The sequence below is a fragment of the Streptopelia decaocto genome, assembly GCF_964273445.1.
Source record: "Streptopelia decaocto genome assembly, chromosome: 15".
Classification (NCBI taxonomy): Eukaryota; Metazoa; Chordata; class Aves; order Columbiformes; family Columbidae; genus Streptopelia; species Streptopelia decaocto.
Genome location: NC_138670.1, coordinates 8,342,613 through 8,359,210, shown reverse-complemented (window position 1 = coordinate 8,359,210; position 16,598 = coordinate 8,342,613). Strand labels below are relative to the sequence as shown.

At 46.3% G+C, this 16,598-nt stretch overlaps 1 protein-coding gene and 1 long non-coding RNA gene across 11 annotated transcripts in view; one reads left to right on the top strand and one right to left on the bottom strand.

Moving 5' to 3' along the window:
• The window catches only part of LOC309446589, a 73,292-nt gene extending 72,163 nt beyond the window's left edge, over positions 1-1,129 (top strand). The window contains exon 3 of the long non-coding RNA XR_014185475.1: positions 516-1,129. This is a non-coding gene — a long non-coding RNA (uncharacterized lncRNA). The remainder of the gene's footprint in view (positions 1-515) is intronic.
• An 11,332-nt stretch (positions 1,130-12,461) lies between these two features.
• Positions 12,462-16,598, bottom strand: part of HIC2 (HIC ZBTB transcriptional repressor 2) — a 75,655-nt gene continuing 71,518 nt past the window's right edge. For all 10 annotated transcript variants that reach the window (XM_082066211.1, XM_082066212.1, XM_082066213.1 and 7 more), the window contains one exon: positions 12,462-15,923. In XM_082066211.1, the coding sequence (XP_081922337.1) occupies positions 14,178-15,887 (1,710 nt within the window). In that variant the 5' untranslated portion in view covers positions 15,888-15,923 and the 3' untranslated portion in view covers positions 12,462-14,177. The remainder of the gene's footprint in view (positions 15,924-16,598) is intronic.

The following is a 16,598-nucleotide window of genomic DNA, read 5'->3' as shown; positions in this document are numbered from 1 at the left end:
GCAGCACAGCTTAAACCTCTGTGGCTTCTGTAACAGGCTTTGTAGTTTGTTCGCACGTGTTTTTGTCTGTGTTCACAGGTCCTCCCTTCAAGCACCTCAAGGCTGTCTGAAGAACTTAGTGCTCTCCAGCAGCAGACAGTGCCAGGCTTTGCTTCTTATAAAAGAAATGCACTTTAATTCTGTCCTTTCTCCAGGCTTAATGAGGCAGGTAGAACCAGCCAATACAGAAACTTTTAGGACTAGGTCTATTTGTTAAGAAGTCTTGGAGAAGCTTTGTTTCGTGCTTCTGGCACTTTTGTTCTTGCAGTATTAAGAGATCTCTTACCTGTGCTGGTATACTGCAAAATTTGAGATCACATTGTCAAACATCACCTTTCTGAATATCTTAGTAGAGTCAACTCTACCCAGAATGTCAAGGAAGACTGTTCAAGAGATCTTGTTAAAGGGAAAGAAGCCTCATATTTTAGTCAGCTCTTATGATTCAGTGCCGACACTTTCTGTGTTGTCATTTCTAGGGAGGACTGAAGACACTGAGCATGGAATTCAGCCTATCTTCTAGCTCCCCATGTGCAACAAAATCATTTACGGACTGATCTTCTGCTACTTCTCTCAAGCACTGGAATTTCCAGGTGCGTGTGTTTTCAGGGCACAAGCAACTCCAGGAAAGCTGCTTCTCAAAAGGTATGTTATCTCTTGTTTAAACTAAAAAAAAATGAAAAGGGTAAAAAAGGAATTAAAAAAAAATACCTTTGGCATTAAAACAAAGTAAGTCTTTATTTTCCCTAAGCTTAACTATGCCTTGTACAAAAGAAAATGAAACTGTAAAAATGACTTAAAAAAATGGGGATGAAGGTAAAAGCAAGGTACTGGCATTGGAAATAAGGTTAAATCAGAGTCCAGCAGAACGACCATGGCAGTGGAAGAAGTTTAACAAGTGCACTTTGTGTGCCACTGTGTCATGCTTCCCTTTGTTGCTCAAGAATGTTGCTTCACTGGTTCCTAGGGTGTGAAGGGGCCATGCTGCTGGGAGGATGTGCCCCACAGAGCGTGCACGAGCCACTGTTGGGCTACCTGATGCTCTCAGAAAGGCTAATCTCTCTGAAAATTGTTGTTTTACTTGTATTACAGTTTTGCTATGGGCCAGGAACTGGTCTGGACTTTGTGGTCAGAGGTCTTCTGTAGTATGATGGTTTGCAAAACAGCTCTGTGCAGGGCAAAAGCATAATGAGAGAAGGCAGGCACTTCAAACAAATGAAGGGAAGTTAATATGCCTGTGTAGAAAGTATTCACAGTGGTCAGGAGGCTTGGGAGATACTTCTCTGGTAAGGAGTTCAGGAGACTAAGCTAAATGCCCTCTAAAATAATGGAGATTCCTTTGCTGCCTTCAAAGGAAAGAGGCAGGACAAGAGCGCTCGTAGACTGGGTTGTGTGTACACATAGAAAGCAAAGCACGGGAGGAGCCTTGTCGGGAAGCGTAGAGTGCACCACACGTGACAAGCCCTGGTGTATATACACCTCACCGCTGCCATCAGCCAGGAGCCAGGCTAGGTCAGAGTTCGCACCAAGGACCAACATCTCTCCGTGCTGCCAGTGTTTGTACACATCCCAAACTGCTATTGCACAATCTGGTGCGAGTGGCACACTCTGCTCATAAGGGACCCCGGACTGGGCGAACAGACAACATCTGCCTGTTGGGCAGGACTGCAGTGCACTGCACATCTGGGCCTGCGTGCTTTCCTTCCTGTCCTCCAGTTCCCATTGCAGCCCCAGCCCTGACACAAAGGCTCCCACTAAAAGTGAAGTAGTAACTATAGCATAAAATTCCCTGGTTGCTGCCCATGTGGCAGCTTCTGCTGCAGGCTCTGGGTTGTGTGGTGTTAGCAATGGTTCAATTAAGTGATTTTTCTGAATCCTTCCTCTTACAGCAGTAAGTCCTTTTGTGTGAACACTCTTAAACCAGTTAGAGTGGCCAGGAACTGATCAAGTGTATATTTGTAAAAGGAGGCCAAACTCTGCTTCCCTTCTCCTTTTCTGTCTGTTGCCTCTGCCTATTAATAGATGCCCAGCCAGGCAGTTTGATTATGGTGCCCAGCTGATTTTTAGCTCTGCCCCTTTGGGATAACCTCTTCCACCGTTTTTTTCCTGCTCTTGGTGATCTCAAAGTCTGCTCTGGAGCACATCTTTGTGAGCTCCGGGGCTCTTTATCATAACAGCCCCTTCTACCCATTCCAGCCTAAAAGACACTTCCATAGGCCTTTACTGTAAAGGACCATGCTTCACATGCAAAGGACTCAGAAAAGGCAAGGTATGACTCCTGTAACAGCTGTAACTCAGCCCTTTTTGCACACATCTTGTTTTCAGTTAATATAGATGGTGTTAACATTAATGCCTTAACCCTTGAGGAAGCCAGCTAATTTCCAGGTTGATATGACCAGGGAGCTGGCTAATTTCCAGTGTTTTGGAGAGAGAGCCAAGAAGTACAATACCAGGGTGTTTCCGGCTGCTGGTGTTCTGAGGGCAGCACATCTGGGTCTGCGCTTCATCCTGGGCCTCCCGCCACCATGTGCTGCCCCACTGTCCTCTGCTTGCGCCGTCACATGAGTGTCTCTAATGGCAGGGCTGCAAGTTCCCAGGCTATAGCTGTGTGTCGGGATATCATCAACCAGAATGCCTAGAAGGGGGACGAACTGGCAGCATACTAACCTAGCCACGCGAGGCTGGTGGCTTAAGAAGAGAGAGCCACCTTGGTCGAGGAGTTTGGCGTGAGTAGGATGTCGCAAAAAAGTGACACCGTTGCCCATGCACCCGCCGTTGTTACTGAAATGTGGATCTAACAAGGAAAAGGCTGTGGCAAGTGGGCAGGAGAGGAAAAGGGAGGGGGGATTTCAAACACCACAGCCCAGAGAAAGAAAACCCTGCGTTCGTGCTTGCGTCAGTAGCCTGTCTGTGTGCTGACCCCAGGCTCACCTGAGCCTTGGCAAAGCTCCCCTTTGTTCTGTGCTGGCGTTCAGAATCCAGAGTTATCCCACAGCCACTTTGTGACCCGTTCCACCCAGACAGCCTGCCCATGATTGCTTCATAAAGCAAGACCCAGGAATCAAAAACAGGGCATGTTTCCTGAGCAGAGATGGAAAACAGCTGTGCTGGAAAAAAGGAGGGGTTTGCTGGCTGAGCAGTGGAAAATACAGATCAAGGCCTGGTTGTGCAATCTTCTCTGGCTGGCCTTTGGCTGCTGCTGTGGCAAGGGGACCAGCTGGGGTTGGCAGGAGGCTGCTGCCAGGCTCGGGGGTAGCAAGAGCCTCTGCTGACAAGGCTAGAAACCCAGAGCTTAGTTCTGCACACTTTACAGTTGCCTGAGAGGCTAATAAGTGACATGTGGTGATGCCGCCCTCTCCACTGTCCTGTGGTCAGATCTGTCTGGCCAGTCCCTTGGTGCTGGAATGGCCAGGCCTGTTACTGTAACCCCACATAGATCTGTAGGGTTACGGAGAAGCAGCATCTGCCCAGGTGTGGAGCTCGGTTCCGGCCTGGTGCTCATTCAGTGCTCACAGCCAGGGGATGTGGTTATGACGTCTGGCCAGGTTCCTGCGTCTGCGTCCTCAGCGCCCGTGCTGGGGAGTAGGTGCATCCCAAACAACTCGGCAGCGCGCACACGTGCTGTTCAGGGAGGCTGACCAAAAAGCCTCGGAGCTAGTGTCTGTTCTGCTATCGCCGTCCTCTGAAATCAAGGGAAGGCTATGTCGGGTTCTTACTAGCTTTAGGTGCTGCTGCTTCAAGTCAGGCTTCTGGAAGAGTTCTTGATTTTTATAGAATTCAAAATCTCTAACCATCGCTAAATGAACTTGTAGCTTTAACGTGGTGGCTGAGTCTGAATCCAGAGGCAAGAGGTGTGGGATTCTCTCTGGTTTTTTAAACCTAATTGTTGTTTACAAGAAGGAGAGGATGGACAAGAACATAGAGGGAGAATTATGCTTTCACTTCAGAACCAAATTACCAAAAAAATTACTCTCTCCTGCTGAGAGAGCCACACAACATCTCTCTTCTCCCAGTGCTCTCTGTAACTAACCAAGAAACTAAGGTAAGGGGCAAAATGGTGAGAAGGCAGAAAGGCAAAGGAAGTAGGCAGGACCATCAATCACCTCCTAGGCTGTTACATACCAGCCACACTGGCCTCTCTTCTTAGCACCTGGAACAGCAGAAGACAGTATGATGAATGTTTTTCACTCTGTAGTGTTGGAGCTATGGATGCCCTGTAATTGCAGGGAGATCGTGCTTTCTTGCAACTGGCTCAGCCTACTGAGCTGAAACATATGGATTCAGACCTTGCTCTGCAGCAGTTTCCAATAGTGCTCATCACTAAGACACAGCACAGCTGCAGAGGGGGAAAAAACCCAACCCAAACCAAAACCTGATCACCGCTACAGAGCCCATGAAGGGAAAGAAGGAAGGTGTGGTGTGGTGACCTGCAGGAGGGAGAAAACTGCAGAACTGAAGCAAGAGCAGTGCCCAGAGCAGTTGTGGAGGGAAGCAATTTTGGTAAATCTAGTAGTATTTTTGGCCCTCTATGCCAGGTTTTGTAATCCGGGTACCTCAAAGTGTGGAGTAGGATGGATGTTGGCTTCAGATGCTGGAAGAACACAGTTGTAATTAAATTAAGACCAAGAAACAGTAGTGTTACCAGAAGAACGTGGTAACCTGAGGCAAGCAGTAATGTGCAGAGCTGGGTGAAAGCAGCATTACATTTGCAGTCTAGGGGCAATGGATGCAACCATTGCATTACTTGCACTTTAGGTAGTTTGTTTCTTGCCATAAAGGACCCCATGGTTCTGAGCTGGGAGCTGAAGACCATACCTATGCCACAGAAGGAGTGAGGGACTTAATGGCTCTGCTGGGAGCTGTGGGAGCCCCTTCTGTTGGATTCTTGGGGGGCAGCAGGAGGTGGCTCCCACTGGACAAGAAAAGAACAAGACTATGAGTTTTGCACTCGCTTTAGCTATTACCGATTTAAGCCAGGTCACGCTAAACTTGGCACACAGCGGATTTTGCACAAGTGCACAAAGATCAATCTGTTTAAACCTAGGCAACGTTGTCCTGCATGCAGCCAAAAAAAGCCCAGATAGATACACAAAATTAATAGTTGGTAACAGCTTCAGCATTCTTAGAGCTGCTGAAAATTTGGCATTGCTTGCAGATAAAACCTCCAGTGCTTCAAAGTTTATTTTTCAATACAAACCAGGATGAAGGCATATTTTAAAGAAATAATTTGCAAAGTGAGGTGCTAGTCTCTTGGCTTTTACAGACCTGAAGTTATTCTTAAAAAAAACTGTCCTTCCATTAAACTTCTTAATGAATATCAGCCATCAGAGTTCTCATGAAACAAACATTCTGCATCTGTATCTAGTCAGCAGTGCCCAGATGGGCCCTCAACTGTGGCTGAAACCAAATTTCATTTAAAAAAAATCACAAGTTTCGTTCCCGTAGAAAAGTTCCAATTTTGATGAAATTATATTTGCTGCAGAAAAGCAAAAACCCAACCTATCATTCGAAGGTTTGACCCAATGTCTGTCTGCTCTCCAAGAGGAAGAAAGGTAGTGGAGAGAAAGCAAGTGTGGGTTTGGGAGAAGTCCTACCAATAAATGAGGGCAATGAAAGCAGAGGGAAGAATGTACAAATTCCCAGGCATTCCAGACATATCTGGTATCCTTTCCATCCTGCGCTCCACACTTCAGTTGTACATATTTCAGTGTTCTACCGCAGGGGCAGCTGCATTTCACTTGTGAGTTATTATATGAAGAGTTTTGTATAGTTGTCATGGGATCTTATGAGATGAAAAGGAGCTGACCACAGCAAAGAAAGTAAAATAGAACATGCAGTCTATTAACTGTGCTGGAAACCACTTATGCCATGGAGAAATGGCTGCTAGGAGGCAAAAACTTCCAGAAGATATTAGAAATAAAGGAAAAGTCACTGGTAGCTGGAAAAAGAGTACAGGCTCATTACCACATCTGAGCTGTTGAAAAACAGCCCCTGGTTTTCTGTAGCTCTTCATCTGTTTTTTCTGTTCATTTTTGTCCTTCTCTTCAACCTTGCTGGGTAAAACACATCTCCAAGGACAAATAAAAATGATTTTCTTACCAGTGCTGCTGACTTTGCAACCTGTCAGAAAACTGACTAAACTTGAAGCTCCTTCAGTCAGTCACTTTAAAATATAGTCAGCATTGTGCTTAAAAAAAAAAAAAAAGGAGAAGAAAGAAATATATTAATTCAACACCAGGTTTACTGTGCTGCATATTAAGGCAATCCAACAGGCTCCCAACAGGAGAAGCAGCAAACAGCGGTGACAAGTAGCGTGATCAAGGCAAGTGTTGCAAAATACTGGGATTGGCTCTTGCATTATGGCGAAGATGCTGAGTTTGTCTCCGTTAAATAGGTGTTTTATTGAAGGATCCTTAGGGACAAAAAAGCTGGCCTGGGAACCAGAAAACCCAGAACAAGGAAACGTTAATTCATTTTGCCAGGGTTGGTCAAACTTAACCTGCCCAAGGAAGAATGTCTGGATCTTAACATGTGAGAGGTTGAAATCTGCAGTGGGTGCTTTTGGCACGACAGCCGTCTCCCTGGGAGCACCGTCCCTTTTGACCAGCACCGCAGGCTGATGGAGAACCATAATTTATTTTAGGAAACTTTCCTGCCTCAGCTACTTCTCTCCTCCTCAGAGATGTGCCCGGGGAGTTAGAGTTGCAGCCCAAAGAGAGTGGAGGGTTTATGGATCGGCAGGTCCCTCTCTGGCCTCTGACACACACTGCTTTCAAACTCTGGTTGGGACAAAGCAGGGGTAACTTCTCAAAAACAGCCTCAACCTGCCCAGGGTAGCAACAAAAAGCTGCAATGGTGATTCCTCCGTTATGCATTGCCTGCACACTTACTGTCTGCCAGCCTGGCCCATGCCGTTCATCCTTTTTATATTCTAATGAGTGTCAGATTTTGGCTTATGAGCAAAGTGCGGAGGTGCAGAAAATGAGAAGTTGTGTGTGGCTCTTCAGGCTGTGGATGTGCGGCGTTCTGCTTTGTGAAATAGCTGGTTCACATCCCTGGGAAATAATAAACGAGGGAGGAGAAAACACGAACAGAGTCAGCTATAGGAACAAGGTGAACTCTAGAGCAACAACAGGAATTTTTCAATCAAGCTTTTAATGAAAAGATCATAAAATAACAGTTTCTCATCACTGTACATTAAGACTGCAAATTTCTGAATGCTGAGATCATATTATAATTTCTGTATCTTTTTATATGACACTTGAGTTGAAGCCACAACTCTGTGTGGCTCTGACCTGAATTCAAGCTCTTGAAGGAAATGAACAGAACATTGCAGCAGGAATGTCGGCCTTTTCCTTGCCCTCCCCAGGAAACATCCAGGGCTTCTAGACTGACTGGTAGTTAAGGCTTAAAATTAACAAATAAAAGAGAGAGATGCAACATCCCTTTTTCAGTTGTATTTAAAATATTAAAATAAAATGGGGAAAATTATCCAGCCAGCCAGAACAAGATCCTCTCCTTGTAGAAGTTATCCCCAGCCGGTCAAAACTCCTGTGGAAGTTAGAGCAACGGTTGTTCGAGGTGCTGCAATTGGTAACTTGTGAATGAGAAAGCTTAAAAAGTGTCCCACTTCTCAGGGAAACCAAGCGCTGTGAAGTGTGTCCCCCGACAGCCAACAAATACAGCGTGAGGTGTTCTGTTCTAGACCTTCCCCACTGCATCCCACAGGGTCTGCTCCCTTCAAAAACACTGAGCTGGTGGTCCCTGTGTGTTCAACACTGGGCTTCAAAATACTTAGGAAAATTGGGGAAGAAGGGGAAGAGGAGGATGATGATAGGAGACAGCTGGACCAAAAAATCAGGACGTTAAAGTATGTGGGACTTAAAATATTGCAACAAGCTACTTGCAACTATTGAAAGCAACCCCCAAATTTTCAAGAATATGGCCAGTTCTGGAGTACAAGAGGAAGCTTATGGAAAGAAAAGGTTCCACGATAAATGGAAAGACTTTGTTGAGCAAATCTTTAAGTGTAAACAAAAACGAAGAAAAAAATGCTAGAAGTCTCTTTAATTAGTCCAGAATTACAGCTCCAAGCTCATTTAAATGAATGTTTATTCAAAAATGCCATCTCAGTGATGAGCATTTCTGCTGTCTGGGGAGATCTAGATGTTTATGTAGAGCCTCTCAAACCCATTTGAAATGTAGGGAGGTTTTGTCTCTGCTTTGCTTTTCCCTAAACTCCAGCTCATCTGATTGATTGGAGAGGTTTCTGAATTTGGCAAATATCCAGAAATCAACAAGCATCCTCTCTGCACGCTCATTTTTAAGGCTGTAGCAGGTCTGTAACTGCTAACTCCACCAAGACTGCAACAAGAGGCTTTGTAAAGCCCAGCTTTTCCTGGGAACTCCATGACCACCTTATGCTATAGGGACTCTATGAACACCTTACGCTATAGGGACTCTGAAGTATAGTTTGCAAGGCCCATGGCGGGCTGGCACAGAGGCTGTTGGGTTTGGCACGAAGCCTCCTCTACCTGTCTTAGGCATCAGCTCCCCGCTTCTGAGATCTTTATTGCTACCACAGTAAACAGCAAGCGAGGGCCGAAAGGGACTTCAGTAAAGGAGCCACGTCCTGTCCAGGCAGGACAAGGGACTTGTCTCAGTCACAAGCTGCAATCGGGAGCACACACCCGTTCCTCTGGTGACTTTTACCTTCTCCGGATTTTGCCAGCAGTCACCTCAGAATTAGTTTTGTTTCGCTGAGTGCTCTGGATGTTTCCCTGGTCAAGACCCACACTCCTGCTTTTCAGAACTGAAGCGACACGGTAAAATACTGCTAACCCAGACTTTGAACCTGCACTGCTGGAAAACAATGCTTTCCACACACACGAGAGAGAGGAAAAAACCAACAGAACAAAAACAACAACAAAAACCAAAACAGGAATCGTAAGAGAGTGACACTGTAAATGGAAACATTTAAATACAGCAAAACATAAATTCCTCTTCTATGCAAAGCTACAAAAGTCCAGTCTTTGTATTGTCTTCACAGGTTATGGTTTATGGCTATGCTGAGAGTCTCTGAGATTCTTTTTTTTTTTTTTTAATATATTTTTTTCATTTTTTTGAAATCCTGTAGAGAAGACCCTGCGGACACATCTTTGTATTTGCAACTTTCTGAATTACATTGCAAAACTGTGCATACAGAATCTGAGAAATAAATACATTCATTACTGCACATACATATTGATACAAAAACAACACTGTCAAATAGTGTTTGCACCATCTTTGTTAGATATTAAGACCAGGCAAAATTAATATTTCATTTTCCATCAGCCCCCCCTCAAATGTTTGAGGCGGCTTTGGTGTAGAAGGTAAAAGCTACAGAGGGTCAAGACTAATTGTGGGGAGCTTTCTTTAATATATATATTTTTTTTGGGCTTCAGCAATATTTTAGCAAACCATCTTCATTGGTCATCTTTAGACTGTTCTAACATGCAAATCAAGCTTAGGTTTCCACCTGGAAAGCCTTCGGAGTTTTGGTTGGGCTCTTTGTATGTGACTGTGAGGTCTGGAGTGAGTCGATCCAGCTGTTTAATTAAAAGGTGGCTCAGCTCAGGCCCAGCACAGCTCTGAGCAGGAGGGACAGTGGGTGCCCCTGCCCTCACCCTCTCACCAGCCCATTAAAGCCACCCGGGTCACCACAGGGAGATCGGCCACCGTTCAGGGCTGTCCCTGCTCCTCCGCAGCAGCCACAAAGCCTCCCAGAAGCTGCGTGTCAATAGCTCTTTGGTGTCTTCTGCGATCTTTGTGGCTCCTGCAAACTCTCCCAAACGCACAGAGCTGGGCTTTGGGTTTTTTTTTTTCCAGGAATTTGGTTTTGGATGTTTTGCAGTAGAGGATTGGAGAGGAGCTCAGCCCAGCTCCCCGTGGCTAATGTGAAGGAGGTGTGCTGGGTACAGCAGCTCGCACCACCTTCTGCCAACATCCTTCTCTATCTCTAGAGCTTCTTGCATCTCTTGGTACCGTTGGGCTCCTCTGAGGAAGAGGTCGGCTGAGATGCCTCCGCACTAGTGCCTGGGTCTCACCCCCAGCAACATCTCTCATGGGTTGAAGACAAACAAACAATTTCTATGTGCCATATTTGAATTGCCCTCCCTCTCGCCCCCCCGAGCAGTGCTGGAATGCAGGCTGGGATGCGCATCTCCCCTCCCCGGGGAGCGCTGCGCAGCCTCCCAGACAAACCAATGGAAAAAGCAAAGATTAATTTTGACTGGCCCCTAGATCTGTTGAGGTCTGAAACTGTAAAAGTTTATGTAAACAATGAGATAAATATATTAGTACTATTCTGAGCCAAGTGAGGTTCCATACTCATTCAAATGTGCTTTGGTTTAAAAAATAGTTTTGTGAATTTGGGTATGAGCTTCTTTATTCTTTTATACAACTTTTGCTATTTTATCTCTTTTTTTTTTCCTGTTATTCCGAAAACATTCTGGAACTAAGTGACTAAAGCATATACTTAAGCTGCCTGGCCTCTTCTTTTTTTTTTTCTTTTTGTTTGTTTTTAAATTGTTTTATTCCTCTTGAGGCTCTTTGTGTATTAAAAAAAAAATAAAATAAAAAAAAAACAAGAACAAAACAAAACAAAAATGCAACTCCCTCCCCCCCACCCTAAAACTCTTAAAATCTTAAATATGAAACTAGTGTTTTGCTTTCTCATTAAAATACAGAAAAATGTTTGATACAATACTATGTCGTACAAATGCAGTTGAGCGTTTAGGCCCCAAGCAGGCCTGAAACAGTCCCTGAAGTTTTGAGTATTATTAGTTATTCATTATTACTGTCACAATTTGGAAAATGTTGTTTATACTCAATCTATGGAACACAACTTTACATAGCTACTTGAAAAAAGAACAAAATTTCCTTTTGTACAATACTCTTGCTGTACACAGACTTTATGTCGTATTGTTTAAGTGCTGGGGAGGGGATAAAGTAAAAATAAAATAGCATTGGGTCCTGAAACTTCAACATGATTCTCAAGGCTTAAGAAGCAAATGAAGAGGGGGCTTGGGGATGGGGGAGCGGCTGCATCACCCACACCCATGCTTGTGAAAATGGAATTAAGTGAGGGGAAGCAGGTTATTTGCCCACAGAGGAGCTGGTGGCTTCCTCGCCCCTCGGGCTGCTCTGTGTGGCAGCGCCATCTCAGCAAACTGCCGGGCCACAACTGGGGGACACCCGCACCCAGAGCCTGCAGAGGGGCGCAGGGAGCAGCCCTGCCCGCGCCCTTCTCGCTGGGGGAGCTAAAATTGGGTTTGAAAACTCTGGCGTCGCTGGGTCCTCGCCCCGTGGCAGCGCGGGGGCCCTGCCGTGCTGCGGCCTGAGCCAGCGCGGGATCCAGCGCAGGTTTGGGTGCTTGAGGGGAGGGAAGCCAGGGGGAAAGTGCCAAGGAACTCATCTTGCACGGCTGTCCCTGGGCCCTGCTGGGACTTGCTCTGAGAAAAAGCTAGATGGCAAGGCCTTCCCTGTCCTCCCCAAAGACTATTTTGGGGACATTCTCAGGGGAGAGTTGGCAAGAAATCAAGGAGAGAATAATTCAATATATATTCAAAATGTGGAAGTGCTAAAGACACTGAAAACCCACCTAACCCCCCAAAAGAAAACAGCGCATCTCAGCACAATTAGGAAAACACAAAAGTCCGTGCTCCCCTCTCCCCCTGGGCGGCTCGCGGGGAGCGGGGTGGGCAATGGCACTGGGAGGAGCGCGGGGGAGAGGGCCAGCGTGTTCCCTGCAACATCACACCGGGCCAGGGCTCAGCGCCTTTGGGTTGCCTATTGCTTGGAGCCTGGATTCCAGTTTCCTCAGCTCATTCAATTGACCCAAAACCTTCTTATGGACTAGTCTACCTTACTAAAAAAAAAACAAAACCCAAACAAAACAAAAACCACAAACAAACAAAAAAAAAACCCCAACAAACACAAACAAAAAAAATCCCAATAGAAAAATGAAGCTTATATTTCTTTGTTTTAGTCAGACATGCTCACTTTTTTCTTTTTTTTGTCTTTTTTCTTATTTGGTCGAAACTTTAAAAAGTTGGGTTTGTTTTTTTAAAAAGAAAACATGAGGTTTGGTAAACCTGACACATAGAAACTATACTGCTTTGAGTGGAAAAAAAACAAAATGAAACAAAACAAAAGAAAAAGACAAGTGTAAACCTTACTCAATTCAGAAGGGATGATTCTACTGGCTGTGAATTTTTACCACCACAGTCACAGGAGGCTTGAAATAAGCCATAGCTTTCCACAAGGTCACGCCAACAAAGTCAAGAGGGCCAAGAATCGGTGGGCTAAGTTTAAGTTCTCTGTCTTCTCTCCTAAACCAATAGCAGCTGTTGGCTGTGATGTCTTATGCAGATGTTGCAAGAACATTTTGTTTCTTTTTTTTTTTTTTTCTCTTTTTTTTTTTTTTTTTGTGTGCGTGTGTTAAATTGTCTAAAAGGGAGGATATGAAACACTTTGGTTTGCTTTTTCCTCCTCTCCCCCACCTTATTGCACTCTGGATTCTAGTAAATTATAGGCTGCTATGCCCTCACCCTCTGTCCTGCCAGGTGTTTACAGACTGACCCAGATGTGCCGGGGGAGTGGAAGATGAGGGGGACATTTTCCCCTCCCCATAGTATCCAGATTCAATAAACAAAGCTGGAAAGGGCCCAGAAAGCTCAGAGAAGTTTTCTTCTTTTATCTAAAAGTGACTACAAACAGCCAAGAGGCGAGTGAGCCAGCCCAAGCAGCCAGCGCAGCCTCTGGCTCAACGTACTTTTTGCTTTGTCTTTGGCCGAGCTTTGCTTTAATATTTCTCTAGCTGACTTTTGATGGAAGGACAGGGTGGTAAAAATCCCTTAACTTTAATTTAGCTTCTACTTTTATACATTTAATTACTTACAATAAGAGAAAAAAATGCCTAATCTTTCACTAACCATCTTATTGTTCTCATGAATTCAAGAGGTAGCAAAGGTAACAAGTCTGTCCACACAGACTCGCTCTTTAGTGAGGGAGGAAAGCTAAAAACATACACACACACACAAAAATAAAATTAAAGAAAAATAATAAAAAAGTACCTAAGGAACTTGTAGCAAGTCCAGCCTACATCAAACCCCCTCCCCACCCACCCGCCCTAGAAGTAACCTCAGACCTTCCAGTTCAAACATTCACATAAACGTTACAATGGTTTTTCCTTTAATAAAACAAGTACCTCTAAGCAAAGAATATTCATACGAAACTACTAGAAAAGTAAAGACGACCCCCTGCTCACTGAAAGAAATTCCCAGGGCATCCAGTCCCTGTTCAGTCATGGGTAAGGCAGAAGAGGTTTGCGTGTTTTGTGGGAAAAGGTGGCGCGTGGTTACGTGTGCCAAGGATAAAGATCAAAACCAAGAGAGGAGGGAGGGTGAGGAGGCATCGCCATTACTGTAAGTGAAGCACTGGGGCTGGTGCACACCGAGGTAGACGGCTCTCCCCACCATCGCCAGCCCGGGGCAGGGTGGTGGGTTCCACCACGGCTATGGCTTTCCCACAGTATCCGAAGGGGCTGCCAACCCTGTGAGATGGTCCACAGACACAGCTTCTGCGCTTGTTATTTCACAGCTACTTAGGCCACTGAAAAGGTGTACTTCATTTTACTTTTAATGGCAAGAAATGCCCCCACTGAGGTTTGGTTTGAAGAGAGGAGGTGAGTAGGGTGGCAGTAACATGACGGAAAGAGGCAGGGAGAGGGAGCCAGCACAGGCTGGCAGTTCCCATGGTCCCTACCTGCTCCAGATAGTCAATATGGCAATGAAGTCAATGTGCAGAGAAAGAAGTGGCATTTCTTGCCAGATCACCAAGACTTGGAGGGAGAGTTGGACTAAAGGCATCAGCTTGGCTGCGGACCTTTCTTTTTTTTAAAAAGAGGGAAAAAAGGAACTTTTTTTTTTTAAATGTTAAAGCTACATTTGTTTAGGCCTCCCATGACTGAACAGAGTATGGGGAGTTGCCCCCGTTTTGATTTTTTTTTTTCTTTTTTTCTTTTTTTTTTTTTAAGCAGCAAGTCTACAGAAAGGTAAATCACTGCGGATGGGCTCGAAGCTCATTCTGGAGTCTTTGGCTTATGTGGGAGAGGTATGCATTCGCAGGTGGCTGATCAGATTGCGCTGCTGGGTGAATTTCCCACCACACAGTTGACATTCGTAAGGTTTTTCTCCTGAGTGGACACGCATATGCTCTGTCAGTCGGTACTGCCGGGTAAAGCGCATCCCGCATTCCTCGCAAGCAAAGGGCTTGAGCCCTAAGTGGCTGCGCATGTGCCGTGTCATGGTGCCCCGCTGCGTGAACATCTTGCCGCAGATGTTGCAAGGGAAGGGCCGCGTCAGCCAGTGAGTCTTCTCATGCTGCCGCAGCGTGGCCGGATCCTTGTAGCTCTTCTCACACACCGAACACTTGAAGGGCCGCGACTCTGCGGCGTAGGACTGGTTGGGGTTGGACAAATCCTCAGCTTCATCCTTGCCACCATACGTGCCTTCCTCCTTGATATAAAGGTCTTCCTCGGTGTGCGTCTCCACGTGGGCGTTGAGCTGCTCAGAGCTGGGGAAGCCTTTGCCGCAGGGGATACAGACGTACAGGTTGTCACCGTAGGCCACTGGCTCAAACCCCTCCTGCCGGTAGACGTAGTTGGCACTGGTATGCCCGCCGCTCTCGCTCTCGCTCTGGCCGCTGTCATCACTGTTCTCTTTACCATTTTCCACCTCGTCCTTACACGGGTAGGGTAGGTCTGCACCGTAGGCCCCAGCCAGACTCCGCTCCACAGACTTGGACAAGGGCCCCAGCAGGATGCCATTGGGCAGCCCTTCGCCCTCGTCCCTGTCATTGCCCCCCTCCTTTCGGTCAAAGGCGTTGTCTTTCTTGATCCACTCCTTCTTGCGGGATGAGTGCCGGAGGCCCTTGCGCTGGCTGCTCTCCGTCAATGGGTGGTGGCACTCTTCCCCCAGGTCCATCTCCATGGGGTCGCTGCTGTCCGCCATGCTGTGAGGGGCTCCGACTCCAGACTCGAACGATGAGGCACTGTTGGCTGCGGGGGCTGAGGCAGATTGGGGAGAGCCGTGCTGGCTTTCGCTGTGCTGCGTGTCATCGTGGGAGGCTGCGATAGGGAGTGACGGGCTTTTTTTGGACAGGTCGAGGCCTAGCTCCTGGTCGCCAGTGCTCCCGTTCGCGCTGCTGCCCCCACCGCCGTTCTTACTGGTTCCCCTGCTTAAGGAGTGACAGTTCTCTTGGTTGGAGCTGCTGATGAAGACCTCGTCATCGGAGAGCTTTCCCTTTGACAGCTCCTTTGAGTGTGAGCCCTTCAACCCCTCATTTGACCCTGAATAGCGAGCTTGGATGACCGAAGCAGTGGAAAGTCTCTGACTCCTGGCAGATCTCCCGAGACCAAGGCCACCAGCCTTGCCAGCAAAGGACTTGCCGTTCCGCTTCAGCTTCTTTCTGCAGAGAGCTGCCAGGTCGTGCAGTTGGAGGTAGCTTGCTGCGGTGAGGAGAGCATTAAAGTTCTGTTCACCGGGCTGGTCAGTCGTTAAGAGCTTACCAGTATAAATAAAGTCCAAGATCTGCCGGAACACGGTGGGGTTCACCATGTCCGTGTCTAAGTTAATCAGGTTGTCATGCAGGACAAGGGATTTGAAATACATGCTGCTGGCTGCCAGGATGTTCTTATGGGCACGAAACAGGGCATTTTCTACCACAATGATCACGTCACAGAGGAAACCTTTGGCTCGTTGCTGGTTCAGCTGCAGTAGCAGTTGTTTGGCATGATTTGGCAGTTCCATCTCCACCTTCTCTTCCTTTCACCTTCACCTTACCACCTGCAAAACAGGAGGATGAGAGGTGTGAACCTACTGTTCCCACTCGAACGAGTCTACATTTAATAGACTGGCTTAACACGGTACAGTCTATGTTAGGCTTGACACTGACTAAGGAGCTCTGGGTACGTTCAGCCCTGCAAGCTGTGATCCTGCTTGGAATACAGAGAAAATAATTTCTCATGCTAAGGTTTGTTTCAAGTCTTTCAAAAATCAGATTTGTAAGTATCTTTTTACAAAAGCAGTTGTCATTGGCTGGAATTCCTGTTCAGAAGATAACAGCAGGAAGAGAATAGTTAGGTACAGGGGCAAGCTGTTTCCCTTTCCTGACACAAATCTGAGGGGAGGATGGGGGAGCAAGGAAAAAGAAGAAAAAAGAAGCATCTACTTCACTGCCATTTGCATATCTGAGCATGGAAGATAATTAGCATAAGATGCAGCTTCCCTGCTTTAACATGTAGTTTGTTTCTTGGCTCTTACACGTTGAAATCTTACAACACCCAGCTGCTCTGGGGTTGAGAAAATGACATGTAGCAACTAGATCCATTGAAGATGGAATTAATCACACTGAGGTGCGAATGGGAAATCTCCTTAAGAATACGAAAGGCTGCTTTAAAAAACACCCCCTGGCAATGCCCATGTCCCAATCCATCGCCATGAAGGGCTAGAATCAACCCC